We start from the raw sequence: 14,963 nt of genomic DNA on the forward strand, positions 1-14,963 counted from the left end.
ACATATATATATACATATACATATACATATATATATGTAGAGAGAGAGAGAGAGGGAGAGGAGAGAGATTTATTTTAAGGAATTGGTTCATGCAATTTTGGAGGCTGGTGAGTCCCAAATTTGCTAGGTGAGCGAGCAGACTGGAGACTCAGTGACAAACCGAGGCTATATTTCAAGTCCAAAGGCCATCAGGCTGCAAACCTTGGAGAGAGCCAGTTGCAGTTGAAGCACAAAGGTCTCCGTGCTGGGTCCTTACATGGCCCTTTCTCTGTGTGGGCATTCCTGGTGTCTCTCTCTCCTCAAAGGACACTAATTCTGTTGAGTTAGGGCCCCATTCTTATGTTTTCATTAAGGCTTTGTCTCCAAATACAGTCAAATTGGGGATCAGGGCTTCAACATACAAATTTTGGGGAGGACACAGTCCATCTTGTAAGATTAGTTCCTTACAGAAAAATTTGCCTACCCCTGTGTTAGAGAGTCAGTGTCATATTAGTCATGCTTGAGATCAGGGGTTTGGATGCCAGACAGCTCTGGATTTCACTTTTGGCTTCACCTTCATCAGCTGTGTACTTTTGCCAAAATACTTAATGCTACTGCCCCTGTTTTCTCATTTTGAATTAGGAACAATAAAATCTCTCCTAATGTTGTTTTGAGGGTTCAGTGATGCATTTTATGTCAAGTACTTTAGCTCTAGGCTTGGCACAAAACAAATGCTCAATAAATGGTGGCTTTTACTGTTGCTTCTGAAGCCACATCTGTACCTGTGTGCCCTTGCCCAGGGCTAGAGGGCCCAGCCAGCCGCAGTGCTCATGGTCTCTTCCCCTCTCTGGATCCCTTTCAGAGCCTCTCTGTACACATTTCATGGACTTTGTGTGTAAGAACCGCCAGCAGTGCCTGTTCCACTCCATGGTCTGTGACGGAATCATCCAGTGCCGTGATGGGTCGGATGAGGATGCGGCGTTTGCGGGATGCTGTGAGTGGGGGCAGGCCGGGGAGATGACTCACGGTCACTAAAGAACTTGCATGGGGGTTTGGCCCCCCTGGGGTTGTGCCTCTAATTACTTACAGATCTTGGTTGAGTGCTGAGGGTTTGGCCACCCTGAGTTGTACCTCTGCTTAGTTTACACATCTAGGTTGAACATCCAAGCTTGCCTTTTCTGAGAAAGACTTTCCTTTGTTGCTTAAGAAGTCCTGCTGTTCAGTTGTTGGTGTATGTATAAATGGCAGGATGGTGAGTGACCAGGGTCTTGGCTCACGGGTTGCTGTAAGTGAGAGGCCTTCTTTGCCAGGGCTGTATCAGATGGCACCCCCAGCATGCTGTAGCCCCTTACCTTGCTTCGGTGGTCCTGCCGGCACTCACCGCCACTTTGGACCTATGTATTCATGTAGCTGCTTGAGCTTCACAGGAGCTGGGGCTTGTTTTGCCCATTGCCATGGCCCTATCCTAATGCAGTGCCCTCCCTGGAGTAGCTCTTGTATTTGTTTGCCGGGACTGCTATAGCAAAGTACCACACCAGGTGGTTCAAACAACAGAAATTTATTTCTCACAAGCCTGGAAGCTCACAGGCCAAGATCAAGGTGTCAGCAGGGTTGGGGTTGGGTGTCTTGGAAGCCTCTCTCCCTGGACTCATAGATGGCTGCCTTCTCCCTGGGTCTTCACATGGTCTTTCCTTGTACACGTCTGTGTGTAAATTTCCTCTTCTCTAAGGACACCAGGCCTATTAGATTAGGGCCACCCAGATCACCTCATTCTAACTTTTACTCTTTCAAGCCCTTATCTCTGAATACAGTCCTGTTTCTGAGAGAGCGGAGGTTGGAACTTAAACATGTGATTTTTGGGGGATAACCTTGGCTCATAACACAATTCAGTAAAGATTCATGGAATGGATTAATTAACAGAGTGTGTGCTCTGTTAAGATTAGGTTTGACTTTTGCTTTAAAGGAATGTTCTAGCCAGACAGTCCCTTGCCGGAAGTCACTGCTATTCCCCCTTGCTTCCGAGCAGCACTGCTGCTTCGACCCCTCAGCGTGGAAGCTCCTGGACTTCATGGTTGTTTTTTTCTTCTGTAGCCCAAGGCCCTGAGTTCCACAAGGTTTGTGATGAGTTCGGTTTCCAGTGTCAGAATGGAGTGTGCATCAGTTTGATTTGGAAATGTGACGGGATGGATGATTGCGGCGATTATTCTGATGAGGCCAACTGCGGTAAGATGTCCGATCTGACTCCTCACATCCTCATCCTCCAGCTACAGTGATGCCTGCGGTTAAGGGGGCACTCGCCGGCACCCCCACGGCAGACTTGCTGAGTTAGGGAACTCAGCAGCCGTTGCTGCCAGTTCCTGAATACTCATACAAGGAATTGAGTCTTGAAGTGCGCAGGTGCTATGGAAAAGTTTATTTGATCTCCTTTTTTTTTCCCCTCATTTGGGAGGACCACATTATGTATAAGGAATATGGTAGATAAGGAATTATGGTAAATATTATGGAGTGACCTCCCCCTAAAAGTGACAGACCACAGAGTAATAGTTATTGTCATCATTGGATTATCATCAGTAGTTCTTTTATTCCTTTGGTAAAATGTCAAAATTAGAACTCAGGTGATCATTCTCAGGATATCGAAGTCTAGATCAGAGGAACACGGGTTGAGGGCTGGGAAGATGGGCTTTAGTTTGTGGGTGTATTTTTTGTTGCCCATTGGGTCCATGAAACTGCCTTATCTCTTTATGGGTGGGAAGTGTGGGTTGCCCAGGAACTTGGGTCTGGAGGAGGATGCACAGAGTTGGAGCCCTGTGTTCACACTGGTGCAGGGGAAGCAACTGATGGTGTGGTTGATTTCCCCAGAAAACCCCACGGAAGCCCCAAACTGCTCCCGCTACTTCCAGTTTCGGTGTGAGAATGGCCACTGCATCCCCAACAGGTGGAAATGCGACAGGGAGAACGACTGTGGGGACTGGTCTGATGAGAAGGATTGTGGAGGTAAGAGGCCCCAGGGTCCTGGGTCAGCTCCATAACCAAGACATGCCACAATAGTTCCATCAGCTGTGCAGGATGTGCCTGGCTTATTCTGTGTTTTGGGGGGCATTTTTTTGGGAGAGGAGTGTCTCAATTTTTTTCTGTTCCTCTTTTTCATTTTGAAATAAGTGTGGTTGGCTTCTCCTATTTTCAGGCTGTTTATTCCGTATTTTCAAGGCAGAGTGAGAAGTCTAGAGCCTTCCTACTCAAAGTGTGGTTTGCAGCCAGCAGCATCTGCATCTTTTTGGAACTTGTTAGAAATACAGAATCTCTGACCTCACCCCAGACCTACTGAGTCAGAATCTGCATGCTAATAAGCCCCCAGATCCCTTGTGCTCTGTGATGCATTTGAGGAGCACTCATGTGGAATGCAGGCTTGCCCCTTTTTTTCTGGCATTCTTATCTCTGAACCAGGTCGTGGGGTAGTTGCGGTTGAATTAACCAGAACACAATGCTTCGCCTCAGTAGGAATTTTCTTAGCCACCCTGTGCCTCCTGAGCCACCTGTGTCTTCCATCAGCCCCTGCAAAAGCAAACTCATCTGAATAGTAGCCCAAATCAAATATAGTAAGTAAGGAAAATCTACTCCCCAAAAGGGAAAATAAAATAGCCTCTTCTGACAACTCACTATACATGATTTATAGATTAGCTGCTGCTTAGAGCTATGCCTGTCAGTGGCCTCCCTCAGCAGGTACAGCTGAAAGTGGGACATCCGCACTAGGTGTGGGATCCGTCTGGTGTAAGATCAAGCTGCTTCTAACGTTTTGGGTTTCCTTGCTTGGTGTTTTTCTCAGATTCACATATTCTTCCCTTCTCAACTTCTGGGCCCTCCACGTGTCTGCCCAATTACTACCGCTGCAGCAGTGGGACCTGTGTGATGGACACTTGGGTGTGTGATGGGTACCGAGATTGTGCAGATGGCTCAGACGAGGAAGCCTGCCCCTCGCTTGGTAAGTTCCGGCCCAGGTCCTCTCCTGTGGTACCTGCTGTTGTGGAGAGGACCTTCTGGGGGTGCACTCTGGGTGCAGCCTGGCTGGGCCCCATGTCCTGCTGTCTAGGACTCCACTATGTGGCCAGGCTGCCAGTCACTAACGGTGCTCCTCCAGGGCAGGCTGACTTCTAGCATTTCTCCCTGGATCATAGAAACGTAGGAAATTGGAATAGGAGCATCTCATCCTCTATAACTGGCCTCTGATCTTCCTGCAAGAGGCCAGCCACCCTGATTTCCACCCAGGCTGTGGTGGTGCCACCTTTGCTGCCTTCTTAGTAGGAAAATACAAATTGGAATTGTATGGAACTTTGTGTGTGTGTATTAAGTTCTCTAGGTGGCTGGCCTGTCCAACTAAAAGAAGGGCGAGCACTGCCATCTAGTGGGTAAACTGAAAGAGGCAGCTGAAGGTCCATAGTCACCATATTGTTGGTGGTGGGGGTAGACCTTGAAACCCCATCTCGTGTGTGCTCTTAACTGCAGGAAGAACAGAGGTAAGGATACTGTGTTCTTTCCTAAACAGGCATCGACTTCAAACTCAGTTATAATAGGAGGACAAATAATTTTTTGCATGCTTTGTATGAACTTTTCCATTCTTTCATGACTATGTTCATTCCATTGCTTCCTTAAACATCAAAATCCCAAACTTAAGTGAACCTAAGAATCATACAGGGATCTCCTGGGTTCCATCCAGAAATTCCGATTCTATGTTTTTTTTAAATATTATAAAATGATATTTTTATTGGGTGGTCTTTTTGCGGTATTGAGTTTCCTCTTGTTCTTCTGTCTAGAAGATCAATTTTTGACAATTTCTATTTTCCAGGCCCTCTGTGAGCTGACTCCTCCTTGCCTCCCCGGATTTCTTACATCAGTTAGGCTAGGTTCCTCATCTTCTCCAGATAGACTTGCTTCTATTTTCCCTCAGCAGTAACTCCTGAACCCTCAACCTTATCCTCCTCCTTTCCTTATCCCTGAAACCCACCATCCATCAGTACAAACAGAAGCATGCATTTTATAGCAAAAGAGACCTTGATATATTAATATCATCAGTACTTCTGAAAATGTGGCACAAAGACCACCCTAATGGAATCATCTGGGGTGTTTATTAGAAACGTAGAATCATAATTTCTGGGTGGAGCCCAGGAGATCCCCATATGATTCTTAGGTTCACTGAAGTTTCGGATTTCTGCTTTCAACAAGTAGGGTATTATTCTCCTTTCACGCTGCACCTCTGTGGAGCTTTCACTGACTTCTTTAACTGGTTTCTATCTCTTTTCCATTCCCATTAAACTTACCCATTGACCTTTTGGTTCTTAACTGTGATCTGCCATATAGTGTTTCCTAATTATTTCATGTGTGTTGATCTTTGCTTTCATAGCCATTGTGTGGATTTCCTGTTTGGGGATCATCCTGTGTACTACTTTGAGTCCTGCTCTGTGTCTCCTACAATAACAAGAAAATAGTCGGTATCCCCTAAATGCTTCTTAAATTAAAATAAGTTGTAAAAAAGAAAACCAAACTTTGTGTCTGCACTTTCCCCTCAAGGCCTACGTGTTTATTGAATAACTTGATTATCCTCTCCAAGTTATTTTTGCTTATCAAAACTCTGACCAGGACATTAACAGACTCTAGCAAATTCTGACTAATCCAATGGGCAGATCTCTGTTTACATATCCTGTTCAGCTTTTGTATTTTCTTTTTTGCGTACTGTGTTGGTACAAATTTAAACTTGCTGATGTCTGTAATTCCTGGATCTTCTGTGTTTAGTGTAGAAGTATCCTAACTGGTTTATCAGCCTCATATTTCTCCCCCTTTCAGTTTTTCTTCTGGGAAGGCCCATACTGATGAATGATCGTGTCCTCCCCAGTACTGGAGACCTCTGATGCCTCCCTTATTGTCCAGGAATAAGTGGCATGATTTACCTTGGCCTGGCTTTCTCCCTCTTTTTATTTTTTATCACCTGTCTCCATGTACCTTGTGTTTCTGCAGAGTGATGCTGGGATTTAGGGAAAGCCCCTTTGAAAATCCAATTAAAACTGGAATATGCACAATATCCTAAGGTTAATAATTGCTTTTTTCATTTGTTTGCTTAGGTTGTTTTATACCATTTGCTAATGCTTTCTGCCTTTCAGTCACCACTCAGGATAACTTTCCACAGGTGAATATGTTCAGTAATTTATCAGGTCCAGTTTTTCTCTCAGAGACATTCCTTCTAACAACTTGGATTCTCCTTTCTGGACAGATTGCTCTCTAGTCCTGTGGTGTGTCTGTTATCCTGGGACTTTCACTGCCTCCTTTGAATTCTCTTTGCCTTTCTCCCAGTTTAGATTCTGTGTTTCCCGGATCTTGTGTTTTGCTTTTTCTTTGTTTACTCCCTTGTTTGGGTGGAGTGCATCCTTCAGTAGCCTTGTCAGGTGAATAGGATGATGCAGTGGCCAAGGACACCGTGATGGCAGCTCTCAAGAGTCTGTCTCTTGAATTTTGCTGCTCTGCTTTGTACTGGTTTCCCTGTATACTTGGGGCACAGTTGTCTTCTAGGACGTTACACCGTCATCATCCTTAGGATTTGCTTTACCTCCTTCTCCTGTTGGAACTCCTGTTTACGGTGTCCCAGTTTTTCTCTTTTTAGTTCAATCCCATGTTTTGGTAGAACACATTTTCTGGAAAATGCCTGAGAAAATATATGTGGGGAGGCCTGTGTGAGGTTTTGCATGTCTTAGAGTGTTTAAATTCTGTCTTCAGACTTAATTGATAGTTGGGCTGTGTTTGGCATGCTAGATTGTAAGTAATTTTTCTTCACAATTTTGAAGGTTTTATTCCACTGCCTTCAAGCAGATTTTGGGAAATCCAAAAGCAATCTTAATTCTGATTTTTTTTTTTTTTGTATGTAACCTGTTTTTTAACCCTCTAGAAGCTTGTAGAAGCTTCCGTTTGGCACCAGTGTTTTAAAATTTCACAGTGATGTGCTTTGCTGTGGGACCCTTTCCATCCAATGTGGTGGACACTTGCATGTTCTTTGATTATGGACGTTTATATATTTTAGTTCAAGGAATTTTTCTTGAAATATTTTATTAATGGTATTTCTCCCCCTGTTTTATTTCCTGGAATTCTTGTCATTCATATGTTGTCTCCTGATCTGGTCTTCTCCTCCTTCTTTTTTCTTTTAATCTTTTAGATTTTTGAAAATTCTTCTCCCCCACTTTCTAGGAGATTTACTCAACTTTATATTTCAACTCTTTGCTGAGTTTTTCATTTTTGTTGTCATGGTTTTAACTTTAAGAGTTTTTCCATTTTTACCCCTGTGCCTTTTTATGGTGTCCTGTTTTTCCCCCCTCCATGGATAAATATTCTTTCTTTCTGAACATATTAAGGATACTTGTTTTTGAAGTTTTCTTCTTGCAAACCTCTGTCTCCTACAAATGGCCTATTTGGGGGTTGGGGGGCTCTGTTTGGCTTTCTGTCTTTCACGTCAAAGCTTTTTCTCAGACGGTCCTTGGTTGCCGCTGTGTTTAAGGCTGGGGACTAAAGTGCTTCTGAGTAATTCTGAGTACATGGGTGGGCTTGTCAGCTTTGAGGTTCATGGCTGGGAACCGTGGGGGAACTCTGAATTTTGGTTACTTCAGGGTTAGTTTCTGAAGCTGGTCATTTTCCTCAGAGAAGATTCTTAGATCTCCTGCCTGGACAATAATGACCTTATGACTAAGATCCTCAGGGAAGAGAACTGGGGCTCCCATATGTAGGTTTAACCCCCCTTTCATCTGTAGGATATACTTGCTCTCAACTCTGCCTGTCTAAACAATGCTTTGTTTTTAACCTCTCCAAATAACAACCCTCCATTCTTCTGTCGGGTGACATATGGTTGGTTGTCTTGCGGGACTGATAGGAGGGGATATAGGGAATGTAGCTGTGTCTTAAACACCATTCAGTCAGTTCCCTTATTTTAACTCCTTCTTCTTCACTCCCAATTAAGAGATATCAGTTTCTGAACCTTTTGAGGATTATGTGTTGTTGATCTGATCGGTTCTGAGCTTTCTCCTGCGATGCTGAGGGTAGGATATAGCCTTCGCTGGCTTCTTTAGTCGCATACCGCTGTCTGTCTTCTTTCCAGCTCCCAAATACTGTTTCTTTTGTCTCCTTTCCCATTATCCATTTCCTTGCGGATGTAGGTATTTGAAAACAGTCTCTTCACTGTGGCTTTAGTGGGACCCTGCGGGGAAGCAACATTAGATATCTGTCTCTACTCTGCTCTCTATCCAAAACTCATATTTGTCTTCAGGTTCCCATTGTAATTTCTGAAGCACCATAATTTCCTAGCACACTGATTGGTGACTGTTATTGGCCAGCTCTCTCAATACTAAAATGTGAATTTTAAAAATCTTTTATTTTAGCAAATGTCACTGCTGCCTCCACTCCCACCCAACTTGGGCGATGTGACCGGTTTGAGTTTGAATGCCACCAACCAAAGAAGTGTATCCCCAACTGGAAGCGCTGTGACGGCCACCGAGATTGCCAGGATGGCCGGGACGAGGCCAATTGCCGTGAGTATTCAGAGGGCACTTCACCCGCCGGGCACGTTGCTGCAGAGAACGCACTTCCAGTCCTTCTGCTTCATTTCTGGATCAGCACACGCCTGTGTGTGAGCCTGTGCGCTTTTGCTAACCATGCTTTTACTGCATTCTTCAGAAGAGCTTTGCAACATGCACCCATATCATTGTGTTAGTCACCTTTTTAATAAATTGGCTGCATTTTAAATGCCAGGAGGATATCCAGTAAAAATACTTTTTGAATGACTGAGATAAATGTTTTAAATAGGTTTTGTAGGCATGTTTAACACTTTAAAAACACCCACAGGTAAAGCCACAACTCTTTCTGTACGTACATTCATTCTTCTGGAAGTATTTAGTGGGCACTTACTGGGCATTGAGGCTATGTTATTAGAAGGTTTGCCTCTAGCACCCCATTAAGGAAATTCAGTCCTAGCCCTTAGGGTAATTGTGGTTGGTGAGATAGTGTGGTAAGCTGCATGGGGAATCATCGCAAGGCCATCTGCGCCCAGTGTGAGGCGATGCATGCATTCTCTACAGGTTTGGATTTGGTAATTTTCAAACACAGTGGGTCCTGGTGTTTGGTCCTCTGATGTACCCAGGGAGGATCCTTGGAGTGAGTGATGGAGGGAGACACTGCCTTCTGCAAGCGCTTGATCCTCATGTGCCCTGTCAGCACTTTTCAAGTCCCTGGCCGCACACTAATGCCACCACTGGCTGGTCTGTCCTACTCTAGCAGACTGGGAAGGGCATGGCTGGGACAGTGCCCATGCAGCCCCTACCGGCCTGCCTCTCTGATGGTGGGGTGCTGCTCTGGCTCAGGGATCCCTGTTTTGCACGTCTCCCCTCTATCCAGTCTCCTGCTGGCTGCAGACAGCAGATGTCCTAGCCAGTCACAGTCCCTTTCTTGCCAGGATGAGGGCTTCTTCCATGTTTGCCTGATTCCTGCCTTGGTGAATGTAGAAGAGGGTGGAAAAGCCCCTCTCATTCTCTGCTGAGCGCCGCTCCCCCAGCCCTAACCCTAAGCAGCAAGTGCCTCAGTCCCTCCACCTTGATCTCTGTTCTGGTCCCATTTTTAAAATCTTAAAATAATGACTTCCTCAACCAATGAAAAACTGAGCCTCCGTTGGAACCCTACCAAATCTCATCATTTAGAGATAGAAGAGAAGCTGAGGTGGAGGTTAGTCATCTCTTAATTCCTCTAATTCAATATTTACAAAATTTATGGGACTTAGCAGGATCATGTGGAAGTGCTTATGAGAAATGTGAATTTGGTGATCTCACCTTAGATCACTGAATCAAGAGCAATGGTGGAGGAAATGGTTGGGAACCCAAGCCTTTTAAAAGTGCTCTATCTGATTCTTAGCATCAGAAAAGGTTGGGAAATATTGCTCTGTCCTAAATAGTTCACCCAATGAGGCTTGGGGAGAAAAGGAAGAGGGAGTCAGCTGTCCCTTCTGTATCTGTAGCACTGTTCTCCACAGGGTGCCGACTGGACCCTCCTTGGAGAGTCTTGGTTAAGAGGAAGGGGTATGGATCCAGTAACATCTTCAGTCTGGTTGGGCCAATTTTTCCTTGATCATGCACAACGTGGAAGGCATTGATTGGGTTTCTGGCAATACAATTCTTTTTTTTTTTTTTTTTTTTTTTTTTTNTTTTGAGATGTCTCACTCTGTCACTTAGGCTGGAGTGCAGGGGTAGGTGGGATCTCAGCTCACTGAAGCTTCTGCCTCTCGAGCTCAAGCCATTCTCCTGCCTCAGCCTCCTGAGTAGCTGGTATTACAGGCATGCACCCCCATGACTGGCTAATATTTGTATTTTCAATACAGACAGGGTTTTGCCATGTTGGCCGGGCTGGTCTCGAACTCCTGACCTCAAGTGATCTGCCCACCTTGGCCTCACAAAGTGCTGAGATTACAGACCTGAGCCACCGTGACTGGTGACTGGCAATACAGAGTCTAGTGGGAGCAGTGATTGGGTAGTAGCAAAAGTTATCCAAAGAACTGGCATATTTCAAAGATGGGCCTGGCCAACTTCCTGGAGAAGTGGGGGCAGGTCAGGAGAGGCATCCCCATTGTTGATGCCTGGACAGTCGTGGGACAGGGTGGCGGATGACTGGCATTCTAGACACAGGGAGCAGCATGTATATGCCAAGGCTCAGAGGCATAAGAAAACAGACCTGTAGAGTGGCTGTGGGTGGGACAAAGGTGAATGCAGAGAGGTAGGCATGATGTAGATAGGGAGACCCCTGTGACTGGACTTTTATTTTCTTGGTCCCGGGGAGCCATTGAAGATTGCAGGGATGGGGTGTTTGTATCTTAGATCACTTGGACTTCATCATGGGGGGAATGGGTTAGAAGAAGGCTGAGGTGAGATTGGAGGCCATGTGCCTGTTAGGAGGCTAATTTGATGGGACTGTGAAGGTGAAAAAGGAATAGTGACCTCTTTGTATATTGGAGGTACTATAAACAGCATCCAGTGAGTTTTTGGCCGTGGTGATTAGAGAAAAGGAAGGATGAGCGTTTCCCACAGAATGACAGTGAAAGCTGATGCTACCAGCTACGTGGGAGAATACTGAGGATGAGGAGTTGCAGCTTTCCCTGGGTGGGGTTAGGCATGATGGTGATTGACATTAACATCTAAGGTGTAGTGCAAGTCATCCTGGTAGAAAGTGAAAAGGGAGGTTAGAATCCGGAGGGGGCATTGTTGTCTTCCTTTTCATTTTACAACATTAACTATCTGTGCTAGTGATCTTCACTTGCCCGTTGGAATGAGTATTTGCCAATTTTCACAGTTTCATTGTTCCTTATGATGATCTCTGCAGTGATGAACTTTTGGAGATGGATTTCATTCTAGGCCTTGATGTGCTCTGACTTGAGAAAAAAATCATCTTGGCTTGTCCTTAACTCAAAATATAAAACTAATTTATTTCCACCATGCATAGGTTTTTCTCCTAACGCCTGTTTTTTTCTGCAGGGGTCCCAGGAGGACCCCCTCTTTCATGCAAGCTTTCATCTCCAGGAATGTCACTTCTTTTGTTTCAGCTGCCTGAAGTGTCGTTTCTCTGACTAAAAGTCAAGGAATTGGATAAGTTGCTACCTAGGGGTCTTTTTTTTCCAAGAAATACCCTTTGAGTCTTTCCAGTTTGTCAATTTCCAAGGTAGGGTGATTTCTTTTTGTTTTATTTATTTATTTAGATTAGTTTAGGAAAATCCTAAGGAATCTTTCATTGCTAAACTGTTTCTGTTGGAACTCAGGAATTGAGTAGTTTTGGATCCATTTTGGGGATGGATTTCTCTCTGTCCAGAACATACCACTTGTTACCTGGGACGTAGGAACACAAAAGTTAAGATAATTTGATATCGTCTTCCTCCCTGGGCTCGGACCGACAACACGGCCAAATGTACCAAGAAAGTTGGGACCGTCGTAAATACGGGACCTGCTATGGGGCCTCCCTCCGGAAAGCGGTGAAGAAAATTGAAATCAGCCAGCGTGCCAAGTACACTTGCTCTTTCTGTGGCAAAACCAAGATGAAGAGATGCTGTTTAGTCCAACTGCAATTAAAATAAATAAAGCTAAAACCAGATCATACAAATTTTGCTTAGTAAGTTAGCAGATGTATACATTGTTTTACAGCATGATAGTATGAATGTTAGATTCATTACAATCTTCCTAGAATACTTGTAAAAAGGAAAAGCAGGAGATACTTTACCACCATCACAAAACAAAAACAAAACAGAAACCCAATTATATTATTTATTGCCCCATATAAATTCCTAATACTGAATTTACAGGAAATAAAGGGGAGTATAAAAATATCAATTCATGAAAAAAAACTCATACTCTAGTAGAAAAATGTTTTAAAAAATCCAGACTATTCAGATGTCTGAATTATTAGTAAACTATTTCTAAATGTTTAATCACTCATGCTCAGCCTCCTTTTTACTGTTACAGTTTCCCCATTTTCAAAGCCAGTGATGTTGCATGTCTCTGATCTTTCTTCTGTTTTCTCTCTTTCTCTGACCACAGCCAAAAACGGGTCTCTGCTTTTAAGGACCCATGTCATTAGACAGAGCCCCCCTGGATAATCCAGACTGAACTCTCCTACCTGAAGGTCCTTAATCTAATCGTACCTGCAAAGTGGCTTTTGTTACATAAGGTGACATATTACAGGTTCCAGGAATTAGGATGTGGGCATCTTTGGCTTGGAGGAGCAAGATTGATTTTAGACCCTCATTACTGGTGGGCTTGGATTTCTGATATAGCCCTTCCTTGTCCAGGACTGGGCAGACAGGTGCGAATCTGTATAATGAAGGCCTGAAGTTACTGTACATAGGTACATAGCAGATTTGTACCACCCAGGCACTCAACCTGCATAGCAGATTTGGTGTCCACAGCCATTCTCACCTTTCCTCTGTTTAGGATCATTTGCAATTATATGGTCATTGCTTTCATTTTAGAGCCTCCCATGCAGTTTAAATCTACTTTCAGAACTGGAAAGCACATCACATTTTGGTGAATAGCCTAGCCATGTAGTTGCATAACTCTTAACTTACCAAGGCTCATTATTTGCATTATTTCATTTTCTGTGAAAGTACTTTGAAAAGCCAAACAATGTAAAATACTACATAAAGTATGCATGCCTCTTAATATTATTGGGATCCATCTCATTATTATTTGTATTTCTCAAACCAGAAATCAGCTCCTCTTTTTAGACTTTAAACTAATTAGTAGCAGAATAATTAATAGTACTGTAGAGTAGTAGCTACAGTTTGGTGGTGCCAGCCAGGAGCCAGGCACTATTCCAGGTGTGTGATCTCATTAGATCCTTGCAGCCATGACAGTGATGGAATTGTTACTTCCATTTTTTATAGGGGAACTGAACTTGGGAGATATTAAGCAGTTTGCTCAAGCTCATGCAGATAAAGGATTTAAACTCTGGTTATTTGACTCCAAAATACTCACTGTTCCTGAATGCAGATTTCAGTTGTTAGTGTTAGATGAGATGGCACCTCAGTGCCTGCGTAGATTCCATCACTTCTCATTCCAGAGGTGTGTTTTGAAGCAGAAGCCGATTCAAAGAATTCTAACCACTTTGCCTAAACCTGCATAAACCTGTGCCCAGCCCTTAGTCCCATACGGTCCCTCTCCGTGGGATTAAGAAGCCTCTCTGTGTTTCAGCTACACACAGCACCTTGACTTGCATGAGCAGGGAGTTCAAGTGCGAGGATGGGGAGGCCTGCATTGTGCTCTCGGAGCGCTGTGACGGCTTCCTGGACTGCTCAGACGAGAGCGACGAAAAGGCCTGCAGTGGTGAGTGCTGGCTCACGGCCGGTCTGGGCTGGGCTGGGCTGGGCCGGCTCACAGGCCGGGCTGGGTCGGGCTGGGTCGGGCTGGGCGGGGCTGGGCGGGGCAGGGCGGCTCGCTTACCCCAGGGTCCCTCCCATGTAGATCTTGAGCTAGGACTGTTTTAAACTTTTCTCAATCTGAGGATGAAACAGATTTGTGCCTAGTTTGGGAGCCCCAAGTGAGGTGAGGGTTGGCTAGACTCTGATATAACATGCAGCTCTCTCCTCTCTGTTAGTGAAATGCTGGTCTTGGATTTGTTTTTGGTGGTCTTCCTACCTCATGCCCATACACCACGGTTCTCACAGTCTCAATCTGCTGGTGGGATTAACTCAGTTCTTATCTCTGGAGGGTTTAGTAATGGACACTGCCATGACATGGTCCTTGGACTCGTGGTGTTCTCTATTAAGAAATAGGCTTAAATTGCCATAGGCAGGAGGAAGATGAAATTCAAGGGAAAATATCATGACCAGTAATGTAGGAGACCCTAGAAGGGATTGTGTAGGGAGGTTTCAACTACATTTTCTGAGATTTCTTTTCAGATAATGATAATGGCCTCTTGATAATATACATCATTAGTTTTTAAAAGCAGGGGTCCTTTGAAGTCTAAGGATTAGTAAGATATAACTTTTTTTTTTTTTTAATATTTTTAGTAGAGATGGGGTTTAGCCATGTTGCCCAGGCTGGTCTGGAACTCCTAAGCTCAGGCAATTCACCTATCTCAGCCTCCCAAAGTGCTAGGATTGCAGGCATGAGCTACCACACCCAGCCAAGATATAACTTTTTTTGAGTTTTTCTCCTTTATCTCTCTAGATGAGTTAACTGTGTACAAAGTACAGAATCTTCAGTGGACAGCTGACTTCTCTGGGGATGTGACATTGACCTGGATGCGGCCCAAAAAAATGCCCTCTGCTTCTTGTGTATATAATGTCTACTACAGGTGGGTCCTGCCACGGGAGATGAAAATGATGTCCTCGTTGCCCCAGGATGTTCTATAAACTCTCTAGTGGCATGCACTGTGTGACTCTTCATTAACTGAGTCAGACATCTCAGCCCCCCGTGCTGCTCCAGTGTGGC

At 44.5% G+C, this 14,963-nt stretch overlaps 1 protein-coding gene across 1 annotated transcript in view; it reads left to right on the forward strand.

Moving 5' to 3' along the window:
• SORL1 (sortilin related receptor 1) overlaps nucleotides 1–14,963 on the forward strand; it is a 175,587-nt gene that overhangs the window by 130,749 nt on the left and 29,875 nt on the right. Inside the window, exons 28-34 of the mRNA XM_017523565.2 lie at nucleotides 842–973; nucleotides 2,071–2,202; nucleotides 2,839–2,973; nucleotides 3,803–3,958; nucleotides 8,385–8,534; nucleotides 13,722–13,853; nucleotides 14,700–14,826. Coding sequence (XP_017379054.1) covers nucleotides 842–973; nucleotides 2,071–2,202; nucleotides 2,839–2,973; nucleotides 3,803–3,958; nucleotides 8,385–8,534; nucleotides 13,722–13,853; nucleotides 14,700–14,826 — 964 coding nt within the window. The remainder of the gene's footprint in view (nucleotides 1–841; nucleotides 974–2,070; nucleotides 2,203–2,838; nucleotides 2,974–3,802; nucleotides 3,959–8,384; nucleotides 8,535–13,721; nucleotides 13,854–14,699; nucleotides 14,827–14,963) is intronic.

Source organism: Cebus imitator, unplaced genomic scaffold (genome assembly GCF_001604975.1).
Source record: "Cebus imitator isolate Cc_AM_T3 unplaced genomic scaffold, Cebus_imitator-1.0 Scaffold28, whole genome shotgun sequence".
Taxonomy (NCBI): domain Eukaryota; kingdom Metazoa; phylum Chordata; class Mammalia; order Primates; family Cebidae; genus Cebus; species Cebus imitator.